The 23,039-nt window shown below is 35.9% G+C and overlaps 1 protein-coding gene across 1 annotated transcript in view; it reads left to right on the forward strand.

The window, feature by feature from the left end:
- Window positions 1-23,039, forward strand: part of LOC127872900 (uncharacterized) — a 114,635-nt gene that overhangs the window by 13,387 nt on the left and 78,209 nt on the right. Inside the window, exons 3-5 of the mRNA XM_052416399.1 lie at window positions 9,567-9,673; window positions 10,437-11,137; window positions 11,630-11,741. Of these exons, the coding sequence (XP_052272359.1) occupies window positions 9,567-9,673; window positions 10,437-11,137; window positions 11,630-11,741 (920 nt within the window). The remainder of the gene's footprint in view (window positions 1-9,566; window positions 9,674-10,436; window positions 11,138-11,629; window positions 11,742-23,039) is intronic.

Here is a 23,039-nt window from a genome sequence, read left to right on the forward strand (position 1 = left end):
AATTTACCTAAACGTGAAAAGGCCCCTTTAATTTCCTGTACTATTCATTTCTGAATTTTTATGCCCCCCCTTCGAAGAAGAGGGGGTATATTGTTTTGCACAAGAAAACAACGCTTAGGCCAAGGATCATGAAACTTCATAGGTACATTGATCATGACTGGCAGATGACCCCTATTGATTTTCAGGTCACTAGGTCAAAGGTCAAGGTCACAGTGACTCGAAACAGTAAAATGGTTTCCTGATGATAACTCAATAATAATTAGGCCTAGGATCATGAATCTTAATAGGTGCATTGATCATGACAGCCCTTGTTACTGATTCTCATGATGTTAAACTCGCACAAGGTTGTCATGGTAGTTTTTGTGTTTAAGAGTGTGGAGGAATCACACACATTATAACTTTTCCCTTTTCAGCAATTCTGTTGGATCCTAAAGCAGATCTATAAGCTGTTGTGTGTGCTTGTCGTTGCTACATTTTGAGGAACCAGTCTGTACTGATAATTTATTTCTCCAACCTTTTATTGTTCGCAGTCTTGCACTCAATTTTATCAACATGAACGCTTTAAAATACTTATGGTAATAGCTGGAATAAAACTTAGGTAGCCTGAAAAAATTGCTTTCATCATTATTTAATAGAAGCCTTGGTAAAATGCACCAAAAAGCAGATGTGTATCATTTATTTATTCCTCTTTACTACAGTTTCTATATCCCTTTGTTTAAAATTTAAGGCTCAAAGTTCTCAGACCAACCTGGTTGAAATAATAAGCAGAGAACAATAGTTTCACTCTTCTACCCCAATATGATTGCCTGGGTTACACAAATAATGGAATATTGTTAGGAGCACCAGATAAAGATAAATAATGTTGTGAGGGCCAGATGTTACAACAATGTCTACAATGTAAACTGCATTAAGATATAATCTGTTTTATTGATCAGTGAGTCAGCCATTGGTTGATCATGCAGTGTGAGAATACATTTCTGAAAACTAATGGGGGCGTAATGCAGAAAAATGAACTCTTGATTTAAAAAGTGTGTACCTTGTTTTACTATGGTACATGTAGTATGTAGATTGTGTTGTATCCAGGAATATTGATATATATTGGCATGTTTAAAATAATTTGAATTATTAAACAATATATCCCCTTCTGCGCCGCTTTGAAGCTATATATTTGACCTTTGACCTTGAAGGATGACCTTTTCCTTGACCTTTCACCACTCAAAATGTGCAGCTCCAAGAGATACACACGCATGCCAAATATGAAGTTGCTATCTTCAATATTGCAAAAGTTATGGCAAAATGTTAAAGTTGGGGAAAACAAACCAACCAACCAGCCAACAGACAGGGCAAAAACAATATGTCCCCCACTATAGTGGTGGGGGACATAAAAATATATTATTACAACCATACACATGTGGATCTTGGAACTAAAACTATCATGAAGATTTTTTTTTATAAAATGTTTTGGGGTTAATCTGAGATAGGGAAACATATCGAATAAGACAGTAGTAAACTCCTTTCATTTTTTTCAAACATTCTGAAAAAAATACTTTAACGAATAAATTTATTTATATTTATATTGGTTCATGAAGAGATATGTTTTTGAACTCAATATTTAATTCTATGTACATCTTGAACTTGATCAAAAAGTAAAAGGGAGGCAATTCAAAAGAAAAATCTTTGCAAGATTTCTGTCCCTTTTACCATAACTAAGAATTAATGTGTTCAAAGAAATCACTCTTGTCGTTTGATGGCAATTGCCTAGCCATTTCTTTGACAGATACACTGTGTCTGTGACATTTAATAAGAACATGCACATCTGCTTAAAATACTACAAATTCGGGTACAGTTGGTTAAACAAATGGATAAATTGTAACACTGGTGACAGAAATCGAGGGAAGCAGGATTGATCCCAGACTCAAACATAGCCTACCTGCTTGTCTTGTGCATGATATATTAAACGGGATGTCCACTTTTGTCCAGTGTACAAGGGGCTTCGTCGTCGTCGACAGGATTCGAACCTGCGCGGGAATATCCCAAAAGATTTCTAGTCTATCGCCTTAACCACTAGGCTACGGCACCTAATAGTAGGCTCTTCAACCTTCGAAGAAATCGCGGGAAATCATTAGAGGTGCACTACCTTAAGCTAACAATACTTCCAACATCAAAGGGGGTAAGGCTCATTTAAACTTTTAGTTTTTTTATCAGAGCTCTGCATGAACAAGGTCGTCAATATCCTACAGTCTTAAGATAAATTTTGTAAAGGGGCCTTTTCACAGATTTTGGCATGTTTTGAAGTTTGTCCTTAAATGCTTTATATTGATAAATGTAAACATTAGATATATAAAAAGTTCCAGTAAAAAATCAAGAATAAAAGGTAACCCTCAGCAGGGCTCGAACCACTGACCCCTGGAGTCCTGGAGTAAAAAGTCTACTGCTTAGACCACTCGGCCATCCTTCCGTATGCAATGCCAGGTGTATTTTATACTTAATATAAGCAATCAACATAGTTTCACAAAATATAACGACAACAACAGAACTCTCCAAATTATTAATTTGTTGCGCGTTGCAACGCTTTATAATTTTCGGGTTTTTAAATCGTCAAAAGATGCATATAATGGCTATTTTAGAGCATGGTAAATGTTAAGTATTACTGTTTCCTCACAAATATCATAACTACAACGAAAATTTGCGAATCTGAAACAACTTTTTTCAATTTTGTTAATTTACCTAAACGTGAAAAGGCCCCTTTAATTTCCTGTACTATTCATTTCTGAATTTTTATGCCCCCCCTTCGAAGAAGAGGGGGTATATTGTTTTGCACAAGAAAACAACGCTTAGGCCAAGGATCATGAAACTTCATAGGTACATTGATCATGACTGGCAGATGACCCCTATTGATTTTCAGGTCACTAGGTCAAAGGTCAAGGTCACAGTGACTCGAAACAGTAAAATGGTTTCCTGATGATAACTCAATAATAATTAGGCCTAGGATCATGAATCTTAATAGGTGCATTGATCATGACAGCCCTTGTTACTGATTCTCATGATGTTAAACTCGCACAAGGTTGTCATGGTAGTTTTTGTGTTTAAGAGTGTGGAGGAATCACACACATTATAACTTTTCCCTTTTCAGCAATTCTGTTGGATCCTAAAGCAGATCTATAAGCTGTTGTGTGTGCTTGTCGTTGCTACATTTTGAGGAACCAGTCTGTACTGATAATTTATTTCTCCAACCTTTTATTGTTCGCAGTCTTGCACTCAATTTTATCAACATGAACGCTTTAAAATACTTATGGTAATAGCTGGAATAAAACTTAGGTAGCCTGAAAAAATTGCTTTCATCATTATTTAATAGAAGCCTTGGTAAAATGCACCAAAAAGCAGATGTGTATCATTTATTTATTCCTCTTTACTACAGTTTCTATATCCCTTTGTTTAAAATTTAAGGCTCAAAGTTCTCAGACCAACCTGGTTGAAATAATAAGCAGAGAACAATAGTTTCACTCTTCTACCCCAATATGATTGCCTGGGTTACACAAATAATGGAATATTGTTAGGAGCACCAGATAAAGATAAATAATGTTGTGAGGGCCAGATGTTACAACAATGTCTACAATGTAAACTGCATTAAGATATAATCTGTTTTATTGATCAGTGAGTCAGCCATTGGTTGATCATGCAGTGTGAGAATACATTTCTGAAAACTAATGGGGGCGTAATGCAGAAAAATGAACTCTTGATTTAAAAAGTGTGTACCTTGTTTTACTATGGTACATGTAGTATGTAGATTGTGTTGTATCCAGGAATATTGATATATATTGGCATGTTTAAAATAATTTGAATTATTAAACAATATATCCCCTTCTGCGCCGCTTTGAAGCTATATATTTGACCTTTGACCTTGAAGGATGACCTTTTCCTTGACCTTTCACCACTCAAAATGTGCAGCTCCAAGAGATACACACGCATGCCAAATATGAAGTTGCTATCTTCAATATTGCAAAAGTTATGGCAAAATGTTAAAGTTGGGGCAAACAAACCAACCAACCAGCCAACAGACAGGGCAAAAACAATATGTCCCCCACTATAGTGGTGGGGGACATAAAAATATATTATTACAACCATACACATGTGGATCTTGGAACTAAAACTATCATGAAGATTTTTTTTTATAAAATGTTTTGGGGTTAATCTGAGATAGGGAAACATATCGAATAAGACAGTAGTAAACTCCTTTCATTTTTTTCAAACATTCTGAAAAAAATACTTTAACGAATAAATTTATTTATATTTATATTGGTTCATGAAGAGATATGTTTTTGAACTCAATATTTAATTCTATGTACATCTTGAACTTGATCAAAAAGTAAAAGGGAGGCAATTCAAAAGAAAAATCTTTGCAAGATTTCTGTCCCTTTTACCATAACTAAGAATTAATGTGTTCAAAGAAATCACTCTTGTCGTTTGATGGCAATTGCCTAGCCATTTCTTTGACAGATACACTGTGTCTGTGACATTTAATAAGAACATGCACATCTGCTTAAAATACTACAAATTCGGGTACAGTTGGTTAAACAAATGGATAAATTGTAACACTGGTGACAGAAATCGAGGGAAGCAGGATTGATCCCAGGCTCAAACATAGCCTACCTGCTTGTCTTGTGCATGATATATTAAACGGGATGTCCACTTTTGTCCAGTGTACAAGGGGCTTCATGACAGGCAATAATATGACCGAGAAACACTATCCCTGTAACCCAATTAACAAGTCTTCTGAGTGCAATATTGTCATGTAAGGAATTCTTGTTGCACTAGATAAAACTATTCAACAAACACTATTCTTTAACCAAGTACCTGTACTTTCGTCTTTTGAGTGTGAACCAACACACCCAATAAAATCATGACCATAATGACATGATAGAGAATACATGGTTGGTGCCGAGATGGAGAAAATTTATCCGGTGAGTCTTAGAAAAAGAAAATAGGGGCAGCTTTAGCGAGCCTTATTTTTCTTTTTCGGGCCAAATCGGATAAACTTTCTCCATCTCAGCACCAGCCATGTATTCGATTTATCCTGCTGCACGTTAACTTATGCCGTTAACAATTTTTAAGTTTTATCAAAGACACATGATTGATTGACATAAAATAATTATTTTGGTCGGGCCTCCTATATGTACACAGCATTCCTTACGACCGAATAACTACCGATTGTGTCACGTAAAAAATAGTTCCACATTAAACTGTTCCTTTTAATACTTTCCTATTGAAAATATGAGAATAAATAAAAAACGAATCGAGAATGTGATACTTTTCTTGGTAGAAATTGAAAAAAAATGCAACAGCAAAACAAAAACTCAATTTTATTTATTTCAATGACAACTTTAATCCATTGCTTATAACAATAAAGTTACAACGATATGCACTTCCATTTTCTGTTCTTCCATCCCTTTATCGAAATCCATTTTCTGTTCTTCCATCCCTTTATCAAACTGTATTTTAAACCACACTATTTTTGATAGCGTTTGTATCTAATGTTAACCACTCTCAGACTCTGAGACTGACCCAAAACACGATTTACAAAATCGTAATCCTGTAGGAGCGAGTTATTTAATGCCTTAAAAAAAGGCTATCGAATAAACAATTATGCAGGACAAACACACAATCAGAAATACGTAATGGATTCGTTCATGCTTTAAAAAATGTATTACTGTTAAAAACCACCACGTCAAAATTTTCCCTAAAATCCAGAAAGTCTTGCTTAAACTAGTTGTTTCGTCAGAGAAATGACGTCACACTAGGTACGTCATAAATTGCGAAATCAAGTAAATAAAAAAAAAATATGGAAAGCTGGTTTTGTAATATATTTTAAAGAAGAAACAAAATAGGTTCATAATTATAATAAAACGATAACATTCATGATGCGTCTCAATAAATTTCAAAGGTCAAATATTTGAACATGTTAATCAGCGCGTAGGAATACGTACTTACGTTAGATCGCGGTCACGCTAGGTACTGCCGTATATCAACTAGTTTATTCGACCCTGCTTTATTAGGTCATTGTTTGCAACAGAGGCAGGATAAACAAGGATATCCATGTCAATTAAACTATAACGTACGGTAATATAGAAATGTTGAGCAGATACAATAGTTTCACACTTACCCATAGAACTATTATTTGCATTTTATCTGATGATTGTTTTGCATAAGGTAAAATGAATTGATACAAGGGAGTCGTATATCATGCTAATCACCTCTGATTCCTACAATTTATTATCACTAGAAACAAATGGACAGACAGAATAATTTGTTTAAGGCTTATGCTGCAGAAATCGTGATCCGTGACAGATCACCTCTTATGAATTTATCATGAAGAATTTCTCCCCTGTTATGGACACACTTAGTAAACAGAAATCTAGGAGAGCTTGAACAGGACTGTGATTAAAATTGATTATTTTGCCATATTTATTCGGTAAGGGTTAAGTTTCAGCCGTTGATTAGAAGAAGCGACACAAATTGATTAATATCATGTTTACTTTTCCTTCCTTCCCTCCCATCCAATATTTCAGCTCAGCAGCTTGTATGAATTTGTTTGAGCTTTGCCACTGGTTTTATTGTTTAACATTTAATTGGATTTGATGCAGATAAGAGTGGCGACATCACAGCTTCAATTTGTTTCAATTACTATGAACCTAATGGTTTTAGATCGAAATGGAATTGAATCTGGTTGCTTTAGTTTGGTGTAATGTTATTCCCTGCTCAGTGCAGCATTATAATGTAACTCACTTTGGCACTGCCGTACACTTGTGAATTCTTTGAGAATGTTTTGCTGTAATGTACCTTTTGTAAACAAGGTTTTCTGAAGGAAAAAACTGGTTACTAACCAGGTTTTCCGAAAGAAAAAAAAGGTTTTTAGATTGGCGAACCTCTGTGGGCGGGCGGGTGGGCGGACGGGAAAAACTTGTCCGGGCCATAATTATGTCGTTCATTGTGAGATTTAAAAATCATTCGTCACATTTGTTCACCATCATTTGACGGTGTGTCATGCGAAAGAACTACGTCGATTTCTTCAACATCAAGGTCACACTTTGAGTTCAAAGGTCAAAAATGGCCATAAAAAATGTCCAGGCCATAGCTATGTTGTTCATTGTGAGATTTTAAAATCATTTGGCACATTTGTTCACCATCATTGGAGGGTGTGTCATGCGAAAGAATTACGTCGATATCTCCAAGGTAAGGGTCACACTTTGAGTTCAAAGGTCAAAAATGGCCATAAATGAGCTTGTACGGGCCATAACTATGTCGTTCATAGTGAGATTTTAAAATCATTTTGCACATTTGTTCACCATCATACGACGGTGTGTCATGCGAAAGAATTACGTCGATATCTGCAATGTCAAGGTCACACTTTTGAGTTCAAAGGTCAAAAATGGCAATAAATGATCTTGTCCGGACCATAACTATGTAATTCATTGTTAGATTTTAAAATTACTCGGTTGATTGTCCACAATCATTGGACGGTTTATCATGCGAAAGAATTACGTGGATATCTCCAAGGTCAAGGTCACACTTTGAGTTCAAAAGTCAAAAATGGCCATAAATGAGCTTGTCTGGGCCATAACTATGTCATTCATTTTGAGATTTTAAAATGACTCTGTACATACTCTGTCATTAGAGGTCGTGTCATGCGTAAGAATTCAAGAGTTCAAAGGTCAAAATGGCCATAAATGATAATGGCTTAATAATTCTTAAAAATCACCATAAATTAGCTTATCTTGTTTTGTGAAGACAGCATGCAAAATATTCTGTGTCAATGCAGCATGTGGGGGTATATGTCACGTCTGTAACAAAGCTCTAGCTATACAAATGGTTTTGAAAACCTGGTTTTGTGACAATTTTGTCCCTTGTTCCTCTTGTTATTGGCGAACAATTATTAAAAACTGTATTGCACAATTTTAAGAAACAACAAAGCAAATTTAAAGGTTAAAATAGCTTATTAAACTGATAATGAAAATGTAGGTTATAGTCACTTTCAAATTTGATAAACTGTGAAACTTACAATTTAATGATTTTTATTAATTGATATCTGTAAGTTTTATTTTAAATTTTTTAAATGAAATATTTAACTTTATCAAATGACTACTGAAAATTATAGACTCAGGTTCTTCAAACAGAAATATTTTTAGGATTGGAAAAGATTGGTCCTGAGAATGCATATGTTTTGAAACAATGTTGTTTTTAAAGAAATCCATATTTTTACAATAACAAACACTATAAAACCAACTATGACTTGATCCTATTGGCAATACTTATATATTGTTATAATTATTATTATAATTATTATTATCATATGCTGCTATTTTGTGTTAGGAATATGGGAACAAAAGTTGGTATTATTTTTTATTGATCTGTGAATATTGCTTTCCTGCTGTCATTAAGCAAACCAAAAGGCCTGTTTCTGTTCCAGAAATGGACTAATTGAAATATTTTAAACAAAGTTTGTCATGCTAGTACTTTTCCTTCCCATACATCTCTTCATACATTCTAGACACAATAATCTGATTTCTATTCTCCACTAAGGACAATATTGAGACTTCAGTGCTTGTGGAGCACATTTTGAGAACCCTTGTCGTCAGTTTGAACTCAATTTTCCCTTCAAACAGTCAGTGTTGATTTGGCGGCAAAATTAAATATTGGAACTTGTATTTGCTCCTCAAGCCCTGCAACCAATTCCTATTTTATTAATTGATTTGTTGTGAGTAAGTGCAAAACTATGCTAAGTAAATGTTCGTAAGACATTATATAGCATTCTTTTCTCTTATTCATTTAATGTTTGTCTTCTCAGAGCATCACGTTTACTCATTCCTCGTTTTGTATCTTTACTCTGCATGCCAGTGTAAACGTTTTCAACACTGTGCAAGTTTACCAACAGATCAAATGATTACTTGATGAAATAATGATTTACACTGATAAAATACATTCGAAAAGTTTGTTACAGGCAAATAAAGTATTTATCTATCAAACAGTAGCATTTTTTCAAGACAAACAGTTTTATTGAGTTGTAAACAGTGAATTTGTTGTGGATGAGAAAGAGTAAATTTGGCTTCTACCCCTTGCAAATATTTGATGTAGAGTTCAAGATATATGTGAAAATCCATAAGAATTGATACTATTGGACCCTTAACTGTTTATTAGTTCCACTGAATTAATGTTTAAAGAACAACCTACAATCAGATGTCAATATTTACATGTTTGAACATTGTTCTTGAGTTGTTTAATAGAATTAAAACGTATCTTTTGCTTCATATCTTACTAGTTGCTATTATTGCAGTGTTTTTTTACAAAATAAATCAGATACACATGTAGTTCATTGTTCAGATCACTATTTGTTTCTAAAAAGCAGAAAGACTAATACATTTCCATCATGTGCAAAGTTTGTATTAAAACTGCAATAGCATTAACTAGAATTAATGTAAATCAGATAATGACGTGTTTATATTAAAATAAACTTTGTGCGACTTGATCATTCCATTGTTTATGAAAATATGTCTTTAAATTTAAATGAATAGTTGCAGCAAAGCAGGAATGCATAAGGAAAAGAGAAGATCCGGGTCTCCAAAAGCCAACTCAAAACATTCATCTAAGTCTTCTGATAAGTTGCCTGGTAAAAAACTTGGTAAGTTGCTGGAAACATGTTTGATTAGTCCCGTAATGGTGAAATCGGAGGGGACTTATGGTTTGCGCTTTGTGCGTCTGTGAGTATGTCTGTCTGTCAGTCTGTCTGTCACACTTTTCTGAATCCTGCAATAACTTAAAAAGTTTGTCATATCTTTTCATGAAACTTGATTGGCAATATGAAGATTATGCACGTCATTTCATGTTGTTCCTACATCAATAATTCTGGTTGCTATGGCAACAAATAGACTAAAAATATTGCTGAAAATGGTGGATCCTGCGATTATCTTAAAAGTTCTTCATATTTTTTCATGAAACTTGAAATATGGATAGATGGCAAGATGGAGATTATGTACGTCATTTCATTTTGTTCCTACATCAAGAATTCTGGTTGCTATGGAACAAATAGACTAGAAAAATTGCTGAAAATGGTGGAGTTTCACCGGTAGGGGACTTTAATTGCTTGGCAATAGTCTTGTTATCAATGTATTGGAATAATACACTGTGTAAATAACAAAAAAATTGCAGATTCCAGAAAAATGAATTAAACAGATAAATAACAATAAATAATAATAAATTAAGAAATGTAATAAAATGCTGTTGATTGGTGTTTTTTTGTAATGGTCATGTAAACACAAAAATCAGTCTTGATTAACACAAATTTGTATCTAAATATATTAATCTGAAATTATAACTAATATCGCTAAATGCATCAGGCATGTCTAAGATGGTATGAATAGATAAATGTTTGTATCAAATTCCAGATTTCGATTCTGAAGGCAGAAAGCCCAGCAGTCCTTTTAACGCCTCTGGGACCCAGACAGGACTTGACCACTCACACACTATGCCTTTCTCCACTCTGAGTCCTCCATTACGCGGTTTCTACAATCATCCGTTGGGTGCTAGCTCTTCCTTCATGCCATATCCCAACACCCTATTGTCTGGTAATCTGGGCACTTACCCTGGACCGTATCTGGCCTCCTCAAGCCTGTATTCTCCACCTTCCCTCACCCGTCACCTGTCGTTCCCAAACATGCATTTTAGCCCCAACCCAGGGCTATCCCTCCCCCCTTCTCAACCGCTCATGCAGTCACAGTCATTGTCAAATTTGGAAACAATCAAGCCCTCCAGTCAAACAACCCCAGAATCGTCCTCATCATCACCCCAAAAAATGGCTTCCACATCCATACCGGAAAACACTGGAAGTGCCCATCAGAGTTCTTCAGGCTTGTTCAATATTTCTCCGGATTCTGGATTAGGTGCCAGTTTTGCTGGCCAGAGGAGCTTTTCTTTCCTTCAAAGACATGCATTAAATCCACCAGGGACATCCATTCTCCCTGATCCATTTTTGACCACGTCTTCACCTCGACAGTCATTTGGCCTTCTGGGTCCGGGTTACGATCAGAGCAGACAAATCGCACACCTGTTGAAAGAAATTGATGCACAGAGATTAGAGGCTAAACAGGTACTTTGAGCTAACAAGAGAAAAGCTCTTATGTTGTACATTATATATTCATGATAGCAGTTTAATTACCTATGTCTAGCAAATTGTGTTTGTTTCTACAATTTGACTATTTAACAATGAATTAAGTGGTCACTTTTTCTTGCAGTTATTCAATATGGACATGCATACATGTGAAACATAAAAAGGGATCAGACAGACTAGCAAGTCAGTCTTAACCAGATCTGATCTTGGAATTCACCAACTGATCTTTAGACTTCAGAATAAAGAATCGACACAAACAATTACTTCAGAATTATATAATATTTCTGAGCTGGAAATGGTACTAATACGAACCATACTAAATTAATAATGTAATTATAGGTATTAAATTGACATGATAGCCTTTACTTTAAAGTACTTATAGAAAAATACAGTTTTGAGAATATTATTAACTGGCTGTGATCTTAGTTGTAAAGCAAGTGGATTGAGCATATGACTTGCTGTTCATTACAGTTAAGGACACAGCTGGCGGACAGAGAAGCAGAGCTGGATGTGCTTAAGTTGACCATGAAGGTCAAGGGCACAGAGCACGCAGTTGGGGCATCTGAAATGCAGCAGGCGGCAGGTTAGAGTTTACTGGGTCTGTTCGTATTTCTCACGTCTTTGGTCATTCAAAAATTGTGTGTTAGATTTGTTTATTGGTTCACTAAATTATTCCTAGGGTATAGAGCAATCAGTCAAACAACCACAGATCCAACAGGTAGATCCCTGATTATTAGCTCGGCTGTTTTCAGAGAAAACCTGAGGTATTGTCATAGCCAGCTCGTTGTGTCGTGTAGTGTCGTCCGCGTCATGCTAAAACCTTAACATTTTGTCAATGTTTTGAACATTGGCTATAAAATCATAGTGCATCCACCGACAACTTTGAAACTTCATATGTAGCTGCACCTTGATGAGTTCTACACGCCTCACCCATATTTGGGTCACTGGGTCAAAGATCAAGGTCACTGTGACCTCTAAAAAAAAAAATTATTAAAAATTATTCATTTATTAAAAAATGCACCCGCAGCCGAGCGTTGGCACCCGTTAGGAGGTGCTCTTGTTTTATGATGCCACTCTCAGGTAGATGGGAAAAATAGATTCACCCTTGTTTGTCCGCCCCCCTTTTACCAACAAAGATTATTTTGTGCGTCATGTAGCTAAAAACAACATGAACTGCTGGGTGGATGTGCTTTTTGGCAATTAGTGGAGTTGTTAAGCATGCTATCGGATTAAAGCATATACATTTATGACAATTTGTTTGGCTTCTAATATAGATCCTGAACTCTGACCCCCATTGCAAAAATATGGCATTGTGCATACAGAAAAACCATTAAAACATATGCTGTTTTTACCAGTTTATGAAAGAGTAACAATTGAAAAAGGTGGCCAGTGTGTTTGTATTGTTTACAGAACTTCAAAATAAGACGGTTGAGCAAGCCAATCGTGCAGCTGTTTTGTTTTTGTTTCCACAGACCACAACTTGTCCATATCATGAAAATGAAACTCATCTTGTTCCTGGGCATGCAATCATTGATTGACATCTGTGTTGACAGGCAATAATGGCACCGAAATAGCCCCTATCCAGTTCTCATCGTTTGCCTATTGATTCCCCACAGACTAATTGTGCGCCCAATCATTGAGTATTGTGCGGCAATATTTCACGGGGAACTTCTTCTGTCGCTAAAGCAAACATGAGCAACGATGGGAAATTATTTTTCCCAGCAATTGATGCCAGGTACAAGATTATGTGGCATTTCCCGTTTAATATGTCAAAAACTGTAGCACTCATATTGCTAATCCAAGATTGTTTCTGATATAAAGACTGTAGGAGTTAGGTTTTAATACTGATCAAGAACAAGCATTATGAACATGCTAAGTTATTTTGAATTTCGTTGAGAACTTAAAATATTACACAATGGGTTTGCTTGAAAATGTGCCACCATTTCTAGATTGCAAGATTATTTATTCTATTTTTCTATTTTTCTATTTTTTTTTATCCAAGTCTATTATAAACTTTAATTCATTTATTTAGAATTGTTTTCATCTTATTCAGAAATTACCATTTTATAAAGTAAAAAAATTGCCATTTTGTAAAAAAAACTGTTGCCATTTTTTATTAAAAGGAGCCATTTGTATCGGGTTCATTACATACAAGTTTTTCGGCGTCAACAAATGATATGTACTGATTATGAACTGATATGACAATTTAATACGTTAGTGTTCACTTGCTTATGGTTTATCAAGCACACAGTGTGGACATAAATATTTTAAAAAAATATATTTTTCTGGTAACAAAATAGAAACGAAATTCTTCGTAACTAATTTTCTTTTCTTTGACTAATAAGTCGCAACTTTAGGAGACTGTTATTTGGTTATTTGGTGACTGTTGAGAAAGGCAGCAAGAGTGTTGATGTTTAGAGATTTCCGGAATGTGGGCAGGGCTCTGGATAATCAAAATTGAATGATTATCAACCTGTCTAGAAAGGTTCCGGCCAATCTGTTTCCAATTGACTAGAGCCTGTAACAGTTAACCTGATACTTGGGGACTGACTAGAGCCTGTAACAGTTAACCTGATACTTGGGGACTGACTAGAGCCTGTAACAGTTAACCTGATACTTGGGGACTGACTAGAGCCTGTAACAGGTAACCTGATACTTGGGGACTGACTAGAGCTTGTAACAGTTAACCTGATACTTGGGGACTGACTAGAGCCTGTAACAGTTAACCTGATACTTGGGGACTGACTAGAGCCTGTAACAGTTAACCTGATACTTGTGTTTCCAACTGACTAGAGCCTGTAACAGTTAACCTGATACTTGTGTTTCCAACTGACTAGAGCCTGTAACAGTTAACCTGATACTTGTGGACAAGAGCCTGACTAGAGCCTGTAACAGTTAACCTGATACTTGTGGACTCTTGAAAAATACTGCACATGCTTGAATTGTTTCCTATGTTTATGCTTGGTTTGGAAAGTGCATGGTTTGCATGTGCCTCATTATGGCAAGCAAAATGCACATTAATTCCTTAAACCACAGTTAACAGTTAACTATATAGTTAAGAGACTTTGAACCCGGGTTCAAAGTGCTGTTTGCACATTAAACCCTTAAACCAGGGTTCAAGACTTTGAACCACGGTTTAAAGTGTGTCTAAAAATAGATACAAATCTGTTATCTGAGACAATTAATCAGCAGAGCTGAAACCACAATTAGAAGGTAAATGCCGCGACTTCATTGGTCATCTCTTAACTAAAGGATTAAGAGACTTCGAACTGCGGTTCAAAGTCTTAAACTGCGGTTAAGAGGCGAGGAATGCACATTAATTATTTAACAGTTAATTATATAGTTAAGAAACCTTGAACCCGAGTTCAAAGTGCCGTTTGCACATTAATTCCTCTCTAAACTATAGGGTTAAGAGACTTTGAACTGCGGTTCAAAGTCTTAAACTGCGGTTTAAAGTCTTAAACTGCGGTTCAAATTCTTAAACTGGGGTCCAGACGCGTGGAATGCACATTAATTATTTAACAGTTAACTCTAGGGTAAAGAGACTTTGAACCCGAGTTCAAAGTGCCGTTTGCACATTTATTCCTTAAACCCGAGTTCAAGAGTTTAAACCGTGGTTCAAAGTGTGTCTAAAGATAGATACAAATCTCTTATCTACATAATTCAGAGACAACCAATCAGCAGAGCTTAAAGGGGCCTTTTCACAGATTTTGGCATATTTTGAAGTTTGTCATTAAATGCTTTATATTGATAAATGTAAACATTGGATATTAAAAGCTCCAGTAAAAAATCAAGAATAAAATTTAAAAAAGGAAAAAAAAGTAGCCGGTACCAGGGCTCGAACCAGTGACCCCCGGAGTCCTGGAGTTAGTCTGTAGTAAAAACGCATTAGCCCTCTCGGCTATTCCGCCGGGTATACACAGTTTAAGTATTTAATACCTTATATAAGCAATCTTCGTAGTTTCGTAAATTTAAACGACAACAACAGAACTCTCCAAATTATTCAATCGTTTCGCGTTGCAACGCTTTATAATTTTTAGGTTTTCAAATCGTCAAAAGATACATATAATGGCTATTTTGGACTATGGTAAATGTTCAGTAATACTGTTTCCTCACAAATATCATAACTAAAACGAAAATTTGCGAATCTGAAACAACTTTTTTCAATTATGTCAATTTACCAAACTGTGAAAAGATCCCTTTAAACCACAATTAGAAGGCAAATGTCAAGATTTCATTGGTCGTTTCTTAACTATATAGTTAAGAGACTTTGAGCCGTGATTCAAAGTCTTGAATCCTGGTTAAGGAATAAATATGCAAATGGCACTTTGAACCCGGGTTCAAAGTCTCTTAACTATATAGTTAACTGTTAAACTGTTGTTTAAGGAATTAATGTGCATTTCGCTTGCCATACCTCATGGCATCATAATTGTATTTTAGTCGCATATTCTTTATTGTATCCTCAGTTTGTGGCCCCTAATTTATTCATTGTATTTTTAATAAAGATTTACAATATTCTAGCATAAAAGTGTCAGATTAATAATGGTGAGCTACTTGTTAAACAGATAACACAATCAGCAATGGTTAAATTATTTCTTCTTCATCAGAGTAAATTAAAATTTTAATTTTAAAGGGAATATTATGGTAGTAAATTTACGGTGTTACAATTAAACACACTGATACATACATGTCTATATTTTGTTATGAATACAGGTTCATGCTTGTTGTCCCCTACCGGTGAAACCGGAGGGTACTTAAGGTCTGCGCTCTGTCTCAGTCAGTCAGTCTGTCTGTCAGTCAGTCTGTCTGTCACACTTTTCTGGATCCTGCGATAACTTTAAAAGTTCATTTTTTTTTATTAAACTTGAAACATGGATAGATGGCAATATGGAGATTATGCACGTCATTTCATTTTGTTCCTACGTCAAGAATTTTGGTTGCTATGGCAACAAATATATAAAAAAATACTGACAATGGTGGAGTTTCACCGGTAGGGGACTATATTGCTTGGCAAACTCTTGTTTAAAATATTTTATTAAATTTGTGTATGAAATCTTATAGGCATAGCTAAAAAATTATTTATTTTTAACACCACCTGTACGAAATGTTTCGCCCGGAATTGAGACGGAATTTTATTGACTGTTCCGCCTGGAAAATTGTTGATTCCGCCCGGAATATAGTGGTTACAAGAAAGAATTTTTCGAGGCGGAAATGGGGCGGAATTTGGGGTGAAATATGCTAATGAGGCGGAAAAGATTTACCGGCGGAAATTATTTTTGCATGCTGATACGGGGCGGAAATTGGGGCGGAATATGCTAATGAGGCGGAAAATATTTCCGGGCGGAAATTAGACTGGGATGGAAATTTCCGGGGGAATTTATTTCCGGGCGGAAATGACAGGAGAATATGTGAATGATTCTGAGGAGGGGGGATTATAAGCTTAACTCCGATATATACATAGCTCCTTAAGCTGCTGATGGATTGACGTATATTAAGAGGTCACTAAAGCTAAAAAAACTTTTTAAAAATCACAAAAACAACATGCACCTTTCAATCTTTATCCAGATACAGTCAGTCATAAGACAAACCTTTTTTGCAGATGACAACATACTTCATTGATCAAACTGAATTAACTAATTCACTGCTTTAATAAACGCAATACATTTACTTTAGTGAAAAAGTGGCTTAAAACTAATTACTTAAAAATCAACAATTATGCTTGTTGGTTCACTAAAACATTCACTAATTTAATTTAAGGCATACAAAAACTTTATCTGGACCTCTGATGGAGCTATTAAACACTAGGTTTCTATTTCACAAATGACAAAAATCTTGATATGGCAAAAAAAATTCAATAAGATATAGACACCTCCGCGAAAAGATGTGAACATGCCGCGAATATCTAGCGAACATGCAGCGAACACAGCTATTCGCAGAAACTATTTGCGTTATTGTCGCGGCTAGCCGTAAACATCCTGCAGTTGATTTGATGTTTGTTCATGGGATATTCGCGGGAGGACCAATGATCGCAGCTTATTCATCAGAAGAACTTAGAAAAATGTTCTTCTTGCAAACTGTTCGCGGCATATTCACTTGAAGGACTTTGAACATTTTTCTCCCTGTTGGCGGCATATTCGCCAGAGGTACACTCTGATTTCTCTCAATATCAAACTAAAGTTCAGGTTTTCAATTAACAAACCATCTGATAAGCCCTGTGTTTGCGCCAAATGTTGGATTGCCTGCTGCTAATCTTTTGGTTATTATATATAACAGCCTTTTCTGATTGGCTGAATTCAAATGCAGAAAGTTTACCTCTTAGATTGAAATACTGGAGCTGGTAGAAAATATGCAGGTTAAACTTGTTGTTAAAATGAAGTTATAATTTCACAAAAAGTACAGTTAATGAGTTTTTCCATTACCAACACTTTCTTAAAACAATAATGTATATTGATATAATTTGGAAAGTGACATGAAGTGTCGTTAAAGAGTGCATATAGAAATTCAGCAGTCTGTCTAGGAATAGAACAACAACTGAATTAAGGTTTGTGCTTATCATTATTTCTAAATATTCCTTTAAATTTATGCTTCTTATGTCATAGTTGTAGACCTTTTTTATGTGTTATTTGAGGTTATAGTATGGCAAATATTAGTTTAAAAGCATGCAGCTAGCTGTCACATTAATTTTCACTAAGTGCAGTTTGCAGCTTGATGAAGGAAGTGATAATGTGAACAGATTGATGATAGAGTTTTGTCACTTCTTGGATCCACTGGATGTAAATTAGAATCCATCCAAGTGAATGCATGTACAATTACAGGTATACTAAGACAAGATATCATGTTTGCAATTTTCTTTGTGTCCACCTTCATTTTGTTTTATTATACCTCACTTTTATTGACAATGCTAAACTCCCATAGGCCATCGTGACATAGAAATACTGTCAGACCCAGCGGGAATAAATTTACTGTCCAAAATATACTGTATCCCGCTGCCATAGCAATCACGTGCCACCAGCGGGAAAAAATTTACTGTACAAAAAATACTGTATCCCGCTGCCTTAGCAACCACGTGCGGACTGTTCGAAAATTATACTGTCCCATTCGCGCATGCGCAGTACGCAGTTTTGCCTTTCCGCTGTAAACATACGACTAAATGGCAAGTAAACGTTTTTCAACGATAAGCGAGGAAGTTTTGAAGGCATTGGATCGTGACAAGGACTCTAAAAACACTAAAAGTGTAGTTAAACATGGTATGAACTTGTATGACGAATATCTTCGTTCAAATTACATGGATCTTAGTGATCTCGTGGAAAATCCAGCGGAACTTAACAACCAGTTATTGCCTCATTGGGTAACGCTTTTTCTATGCATCTGTACGTCAGAAAAATGGCGAGGAACTAAAGAATAAAACTTTGGACAGTCTGAAGTAGGGAATATCCAAGCATCTCTTAAGCACGTATAACATTAATTTGAAAGACCAGCAATTTTCATCAAGTAATGAAGCCTACAAGTCAAAAGTTAAGCAGCTTAAGCGAAGTGGACATGGGAGTGTCGACCACAAACCTGTAATATCTGACGGTTTACTGTCGTTTCGTCTAATCCCCGTTTCGTCTAACTTATCGGTAATAACAGATGTGAAGTCGTTTCGTCAAACTGATGTGGTCAGTTCGTAAAAGTGTGAATTTGTATTGTTATCTGGTTCACACTATGGTCTTCGTTTGCGTAATTCCAGCATTGATATATAAATGTGCATTAAATAACTTGAAGACTATGTGGTTAAATTTATTATTCATCTTTTCACAGAAAATATACAATAGCATCAGAAAATATATAATAGCATATATCATAAACGTAATTTAAGCATGTGACAAACGAGAGATGATACTGCAAACATACAAGTACTAGTACTATATTATAATATTGTCATAACATAAAAAAACATGATACTGCAAGCACATAAGTATTACGTTATCATTACATCGGCATGCATTAAAGAACAATTATTACATATGATATGTGTATAGAGTTGTGTATTTACATATATATACATTATTTACATATATACATTATTTACATCGTCCATTTTCATTAACAGCTTTCCCGATTAAACATCTTCGTCGTGAATAGCGTCGTGCATCTTGTCCGGTCCCAGTCCTTGGATGTGGCTACACGTTCTCAACAGCTGAGTTGTAGTCATGTCCCCTAATTCGTACGCGTCCCAAGCATCGAACAGTCGTCCATGTATGTCCTTGTACAGTTTTCGTCGTGTGGCAGTCAATAGATTTTCGGATACGAGACGGACATGAAGGCTCACTGTCTGTGCCTCAGCGCGCAGGAAGGGCACAAGAACATACAGCCCCAGGTCCGACCGACCAGCTCTGGAGTTCATTCTACGATGCCATCCTTCAACATCATTATTTGTGCGCACAGTCTCTCGGAAAACACTCCAGTGCTCTGGTGTCCACATTGTCCCATTAACCCATGTGCGTCCAACGTATTCCATCACTCTGTTGACTGGTCCGCCGACGTCCGCTGCTTGGGATGCTAGTGTATGGAAGGTGGGCGTGATGTGTTCATGTGGGAGATAGGGAAGAGACAACACCTTCCTGAGAAACAGATATACATTCTCAGTGTATGTTGTCTGCAATCCCTCGGCCACGATCTTCCTGTAGACGCGCTGTCCCCACACATCCTTTTATCACACAGCCTGGAAACTGCTCCCGGATGGCTTGCCAAGATGCTGAAAAAAAAAACAATAATTGTATGTGCATTAATATGAATTAATTATGTATTACATATTGTTTTATAATTATAAATAATTTGAAATGAGAATTTCTTTTTTGCATAGCAGTATTACATTGTATGTTGCATTTAATTCTGTATGTAATAATACTAAATTCATACCTGCTTTGAAATCCAACATGAAATATTCTACCAACGGTCTCTGGGGTAGCTTGCTGCGGAGGCTCTCTAGCACTGCTATATAGTCTTCTTTTCTTTGTCGGGACATCAACATATACACTAGTGGCACTTGCTTGGTGTCTTCTCCCTTTTTCACGAACACATGGATAGTATGCAGTTGGTAAAATGGGTGTTTAACCAATTTGAAGGTCCCGTCCATATACCACCGACGTGCTTGACACAACAGTTGAAGTTGATCCTGTTTCGCAAACAGTAGATGTCGCTCTCCGTTCACACGGACATCGTCGATGAGAAAGTCATCGCCGATGAAATTTGTATCGATCTAAAACATGATATGGATACATGTAATATATATATAGAGAGAGAGAGATATATACATGTAATATATATAGAGAGATATATATATGCACATTTTTACCAATACAAATAATAATTACTTTAATAAGTGATCTTTAAATAGAAAAGAAACTAGTACTTACATCAAATTCGAGAGTAGTTGGATCTTGGGGACGAAGAGCTTGTCGGTACCGGTTGGGAATTCGAATTAACAACGATGGTTTGGGTTGACACACATCGTTGTCTGTCACCTCTTCAGACATGACGGACTTGACGATTGCCGCTGCCGGCTTGAAAACATCTTCTCTTGGCAACGCTTTCACTCTTTGTGTCATTGTAACCTTCTTCCGTGCTCCAGGATCGATGGGGTGATTGTGTGTTCCACTGCTGCTGTACTGGTCGTGGAACTGCTTCACACTCGCATAGCATGTGTGTGTTTTACCGCGTTTGCTACATGTCCAATATATTCTTGGTCCATCTTTTCGCTGAAAAAAGAAACATATACATTAATATTAATAATTATAAATTATATATAACACACTCGATTTGATGCTATTAAAATATTTATTTATATATATTATGTACATTAAAAAATGTATGTACCCTTATTGTGTAAGTATATCCATCGCTGGATACAAGTTTTTTTCCGCCACGTTTCGACCCATTTTCGACCTCTTCGAAAGTTATGGGTCTGTCTTCCACCACATCTCCATCCAGTGGTATGTCCTGTATGGAGGATTCAAGGATTTGTGGAGGACGGTTGAACTCTCGGTTACTGATATCGAACGTCACATCAGTAACCATTGTGCTTGTTGTTAGGAATGTTGGGTTTGGATGCTCCACTTTGCTGTCTTCCACTTCGCTGTCTGTGGATGCTTCTGGAACTTCATATCTCACATGGTATGTCGTGTTTAGGGCTCGTATAGGTGATGTTGGGCTGTCAAATTCCGTGATCATGTCTTCAACTGTTGTTGAGTTACCAGCAGTGTTGGTAGTGGTACATAACTGGCATTTCCAGTCAAGTGATAACACTCCATTTACCATTTGCCGGTACTGTTCAGCCGAAATTCCTGCAAACATAAAATGAATAATAAAATAAATTTTTAAATAGATACACATATACATAATTATACGACACTGTTCAGTCGTATTTCCTACACAATATATTAAAATACATTATAAAATACATTTATGTAGTATTATGTACTCATTTTTCATACAAAAATGTGCACTACATTATTAACTCATTTAAATAATCACTTACCAGTATCGCATTTACGATGCTGCCAACAATGACACTCGTCGCATGATACAGCGTGCATTCGCTTCGTAACAGGTTTTGTACATTGTCTACACAGATATACAGAAGCCATGATTAATGTAAAATATTGAGAAGAAACATTTTATTTATACCCCAATACACCTATGTGCGAACAACAACTCAAAAGCTGTAATACCAAACAACTCACAAACACAAGCCACGCGTGCTTTTGAGTAAATAACGTCTTTAATAATTACTCTAGTTAGTAATTGCAAACCAGTGATTTTTTTTGCTTTTATTTGTTACAGCCTGTGCCATTTGAATTGGGAAAATCGGCTGTAATTTTGGGCAAAAAAAATCACTGCAAACGAAGGCCATAGTGTGAACCAGATAACAATACAAATTCACACTTAGACGAACTGACCACATTGGTTTGACGACTTCACATCTGTTAATACCTATAAGTTAGACGAAACGGGGATTAGACGAAACAACCAGCACCCTATCTGACAGCGATCTGGAAAAATTAAGTGGCAACAGTGTACCGTTTAATATTAACACTCAATGTGGTTTTCAAAACAGGGTGTGGTTTAACTTAATGCACTTTCTTCTGAGGAGAGGTCAAGAGAATTTAGGGTCGATGACGATTCAACCGGGAGAAAGTTTATACACCAGGTCATCGCAGAATCAACAAAAAATCACGGGTAGGTTCAATTAAAAAAATATATATTATGCCAACCTTTCAAATGGTAGTAATTTTACTAAAAGCTGGCAGTTACTGCAAAGAATTATAACTATAAAAGATGGATGTTAATTTGTTTGACAGAGGAAAAAAACAACATGAATTACATGGAATTTTAGTGGTGAAACCACCTGGGTAAAACCGCATAATCTTTAAGCAAAAATATCTATTTTCGGTTTCAGGCATTTTTAAATGTCAGACCAGTGTTTTCAATTAAATGAATTCATCTTTTTAGGATTGACGATACGTCTGATGATACCACAGGAGAAGGAAAGATCTACGAGCAGCCTGGCAGTACGTTTTGTCCAGTTCGATACTTTGAGAAGTACCTATCTAAACTGAACCCTAAACTCGAAGCATTATGGCAAAGACGGTTAGAATCATTTCAAGAGACCACTGACATTTGGTATTGTGCTGCATCATTAGGAAAGAATACTTTGACTGTGTTAGCCAGTGAACTTTTATTTTTGTTATCAAAATATAAAAATAGTTATTCATTGATGAAATTAACTACAATTATTGAATATTAAAATTGTTCATGGTTCTTATAAATTGTTCATGTTTGAAAAGTGTGTTCGTTATAATAAAATAAATATTACATGTCTGACTGTCAGACATGTAAT

Source organism: Dreissena polymorpha, chromosome 3 (genome assembly GCF_020536995.1).
Source record: "Dreissena polymorpha isolate Duluth1 chromosome 3, UMN_Dpol_1.0, whole genome shotgun sequence".
NCBI classification, from domain to species: domain Eukaryota; kingdom Metazoa; phylum Mollusca; class Bivalvia; order Myida; family Dreissenidae; genus Dreissena; species Dreissena polymorpha.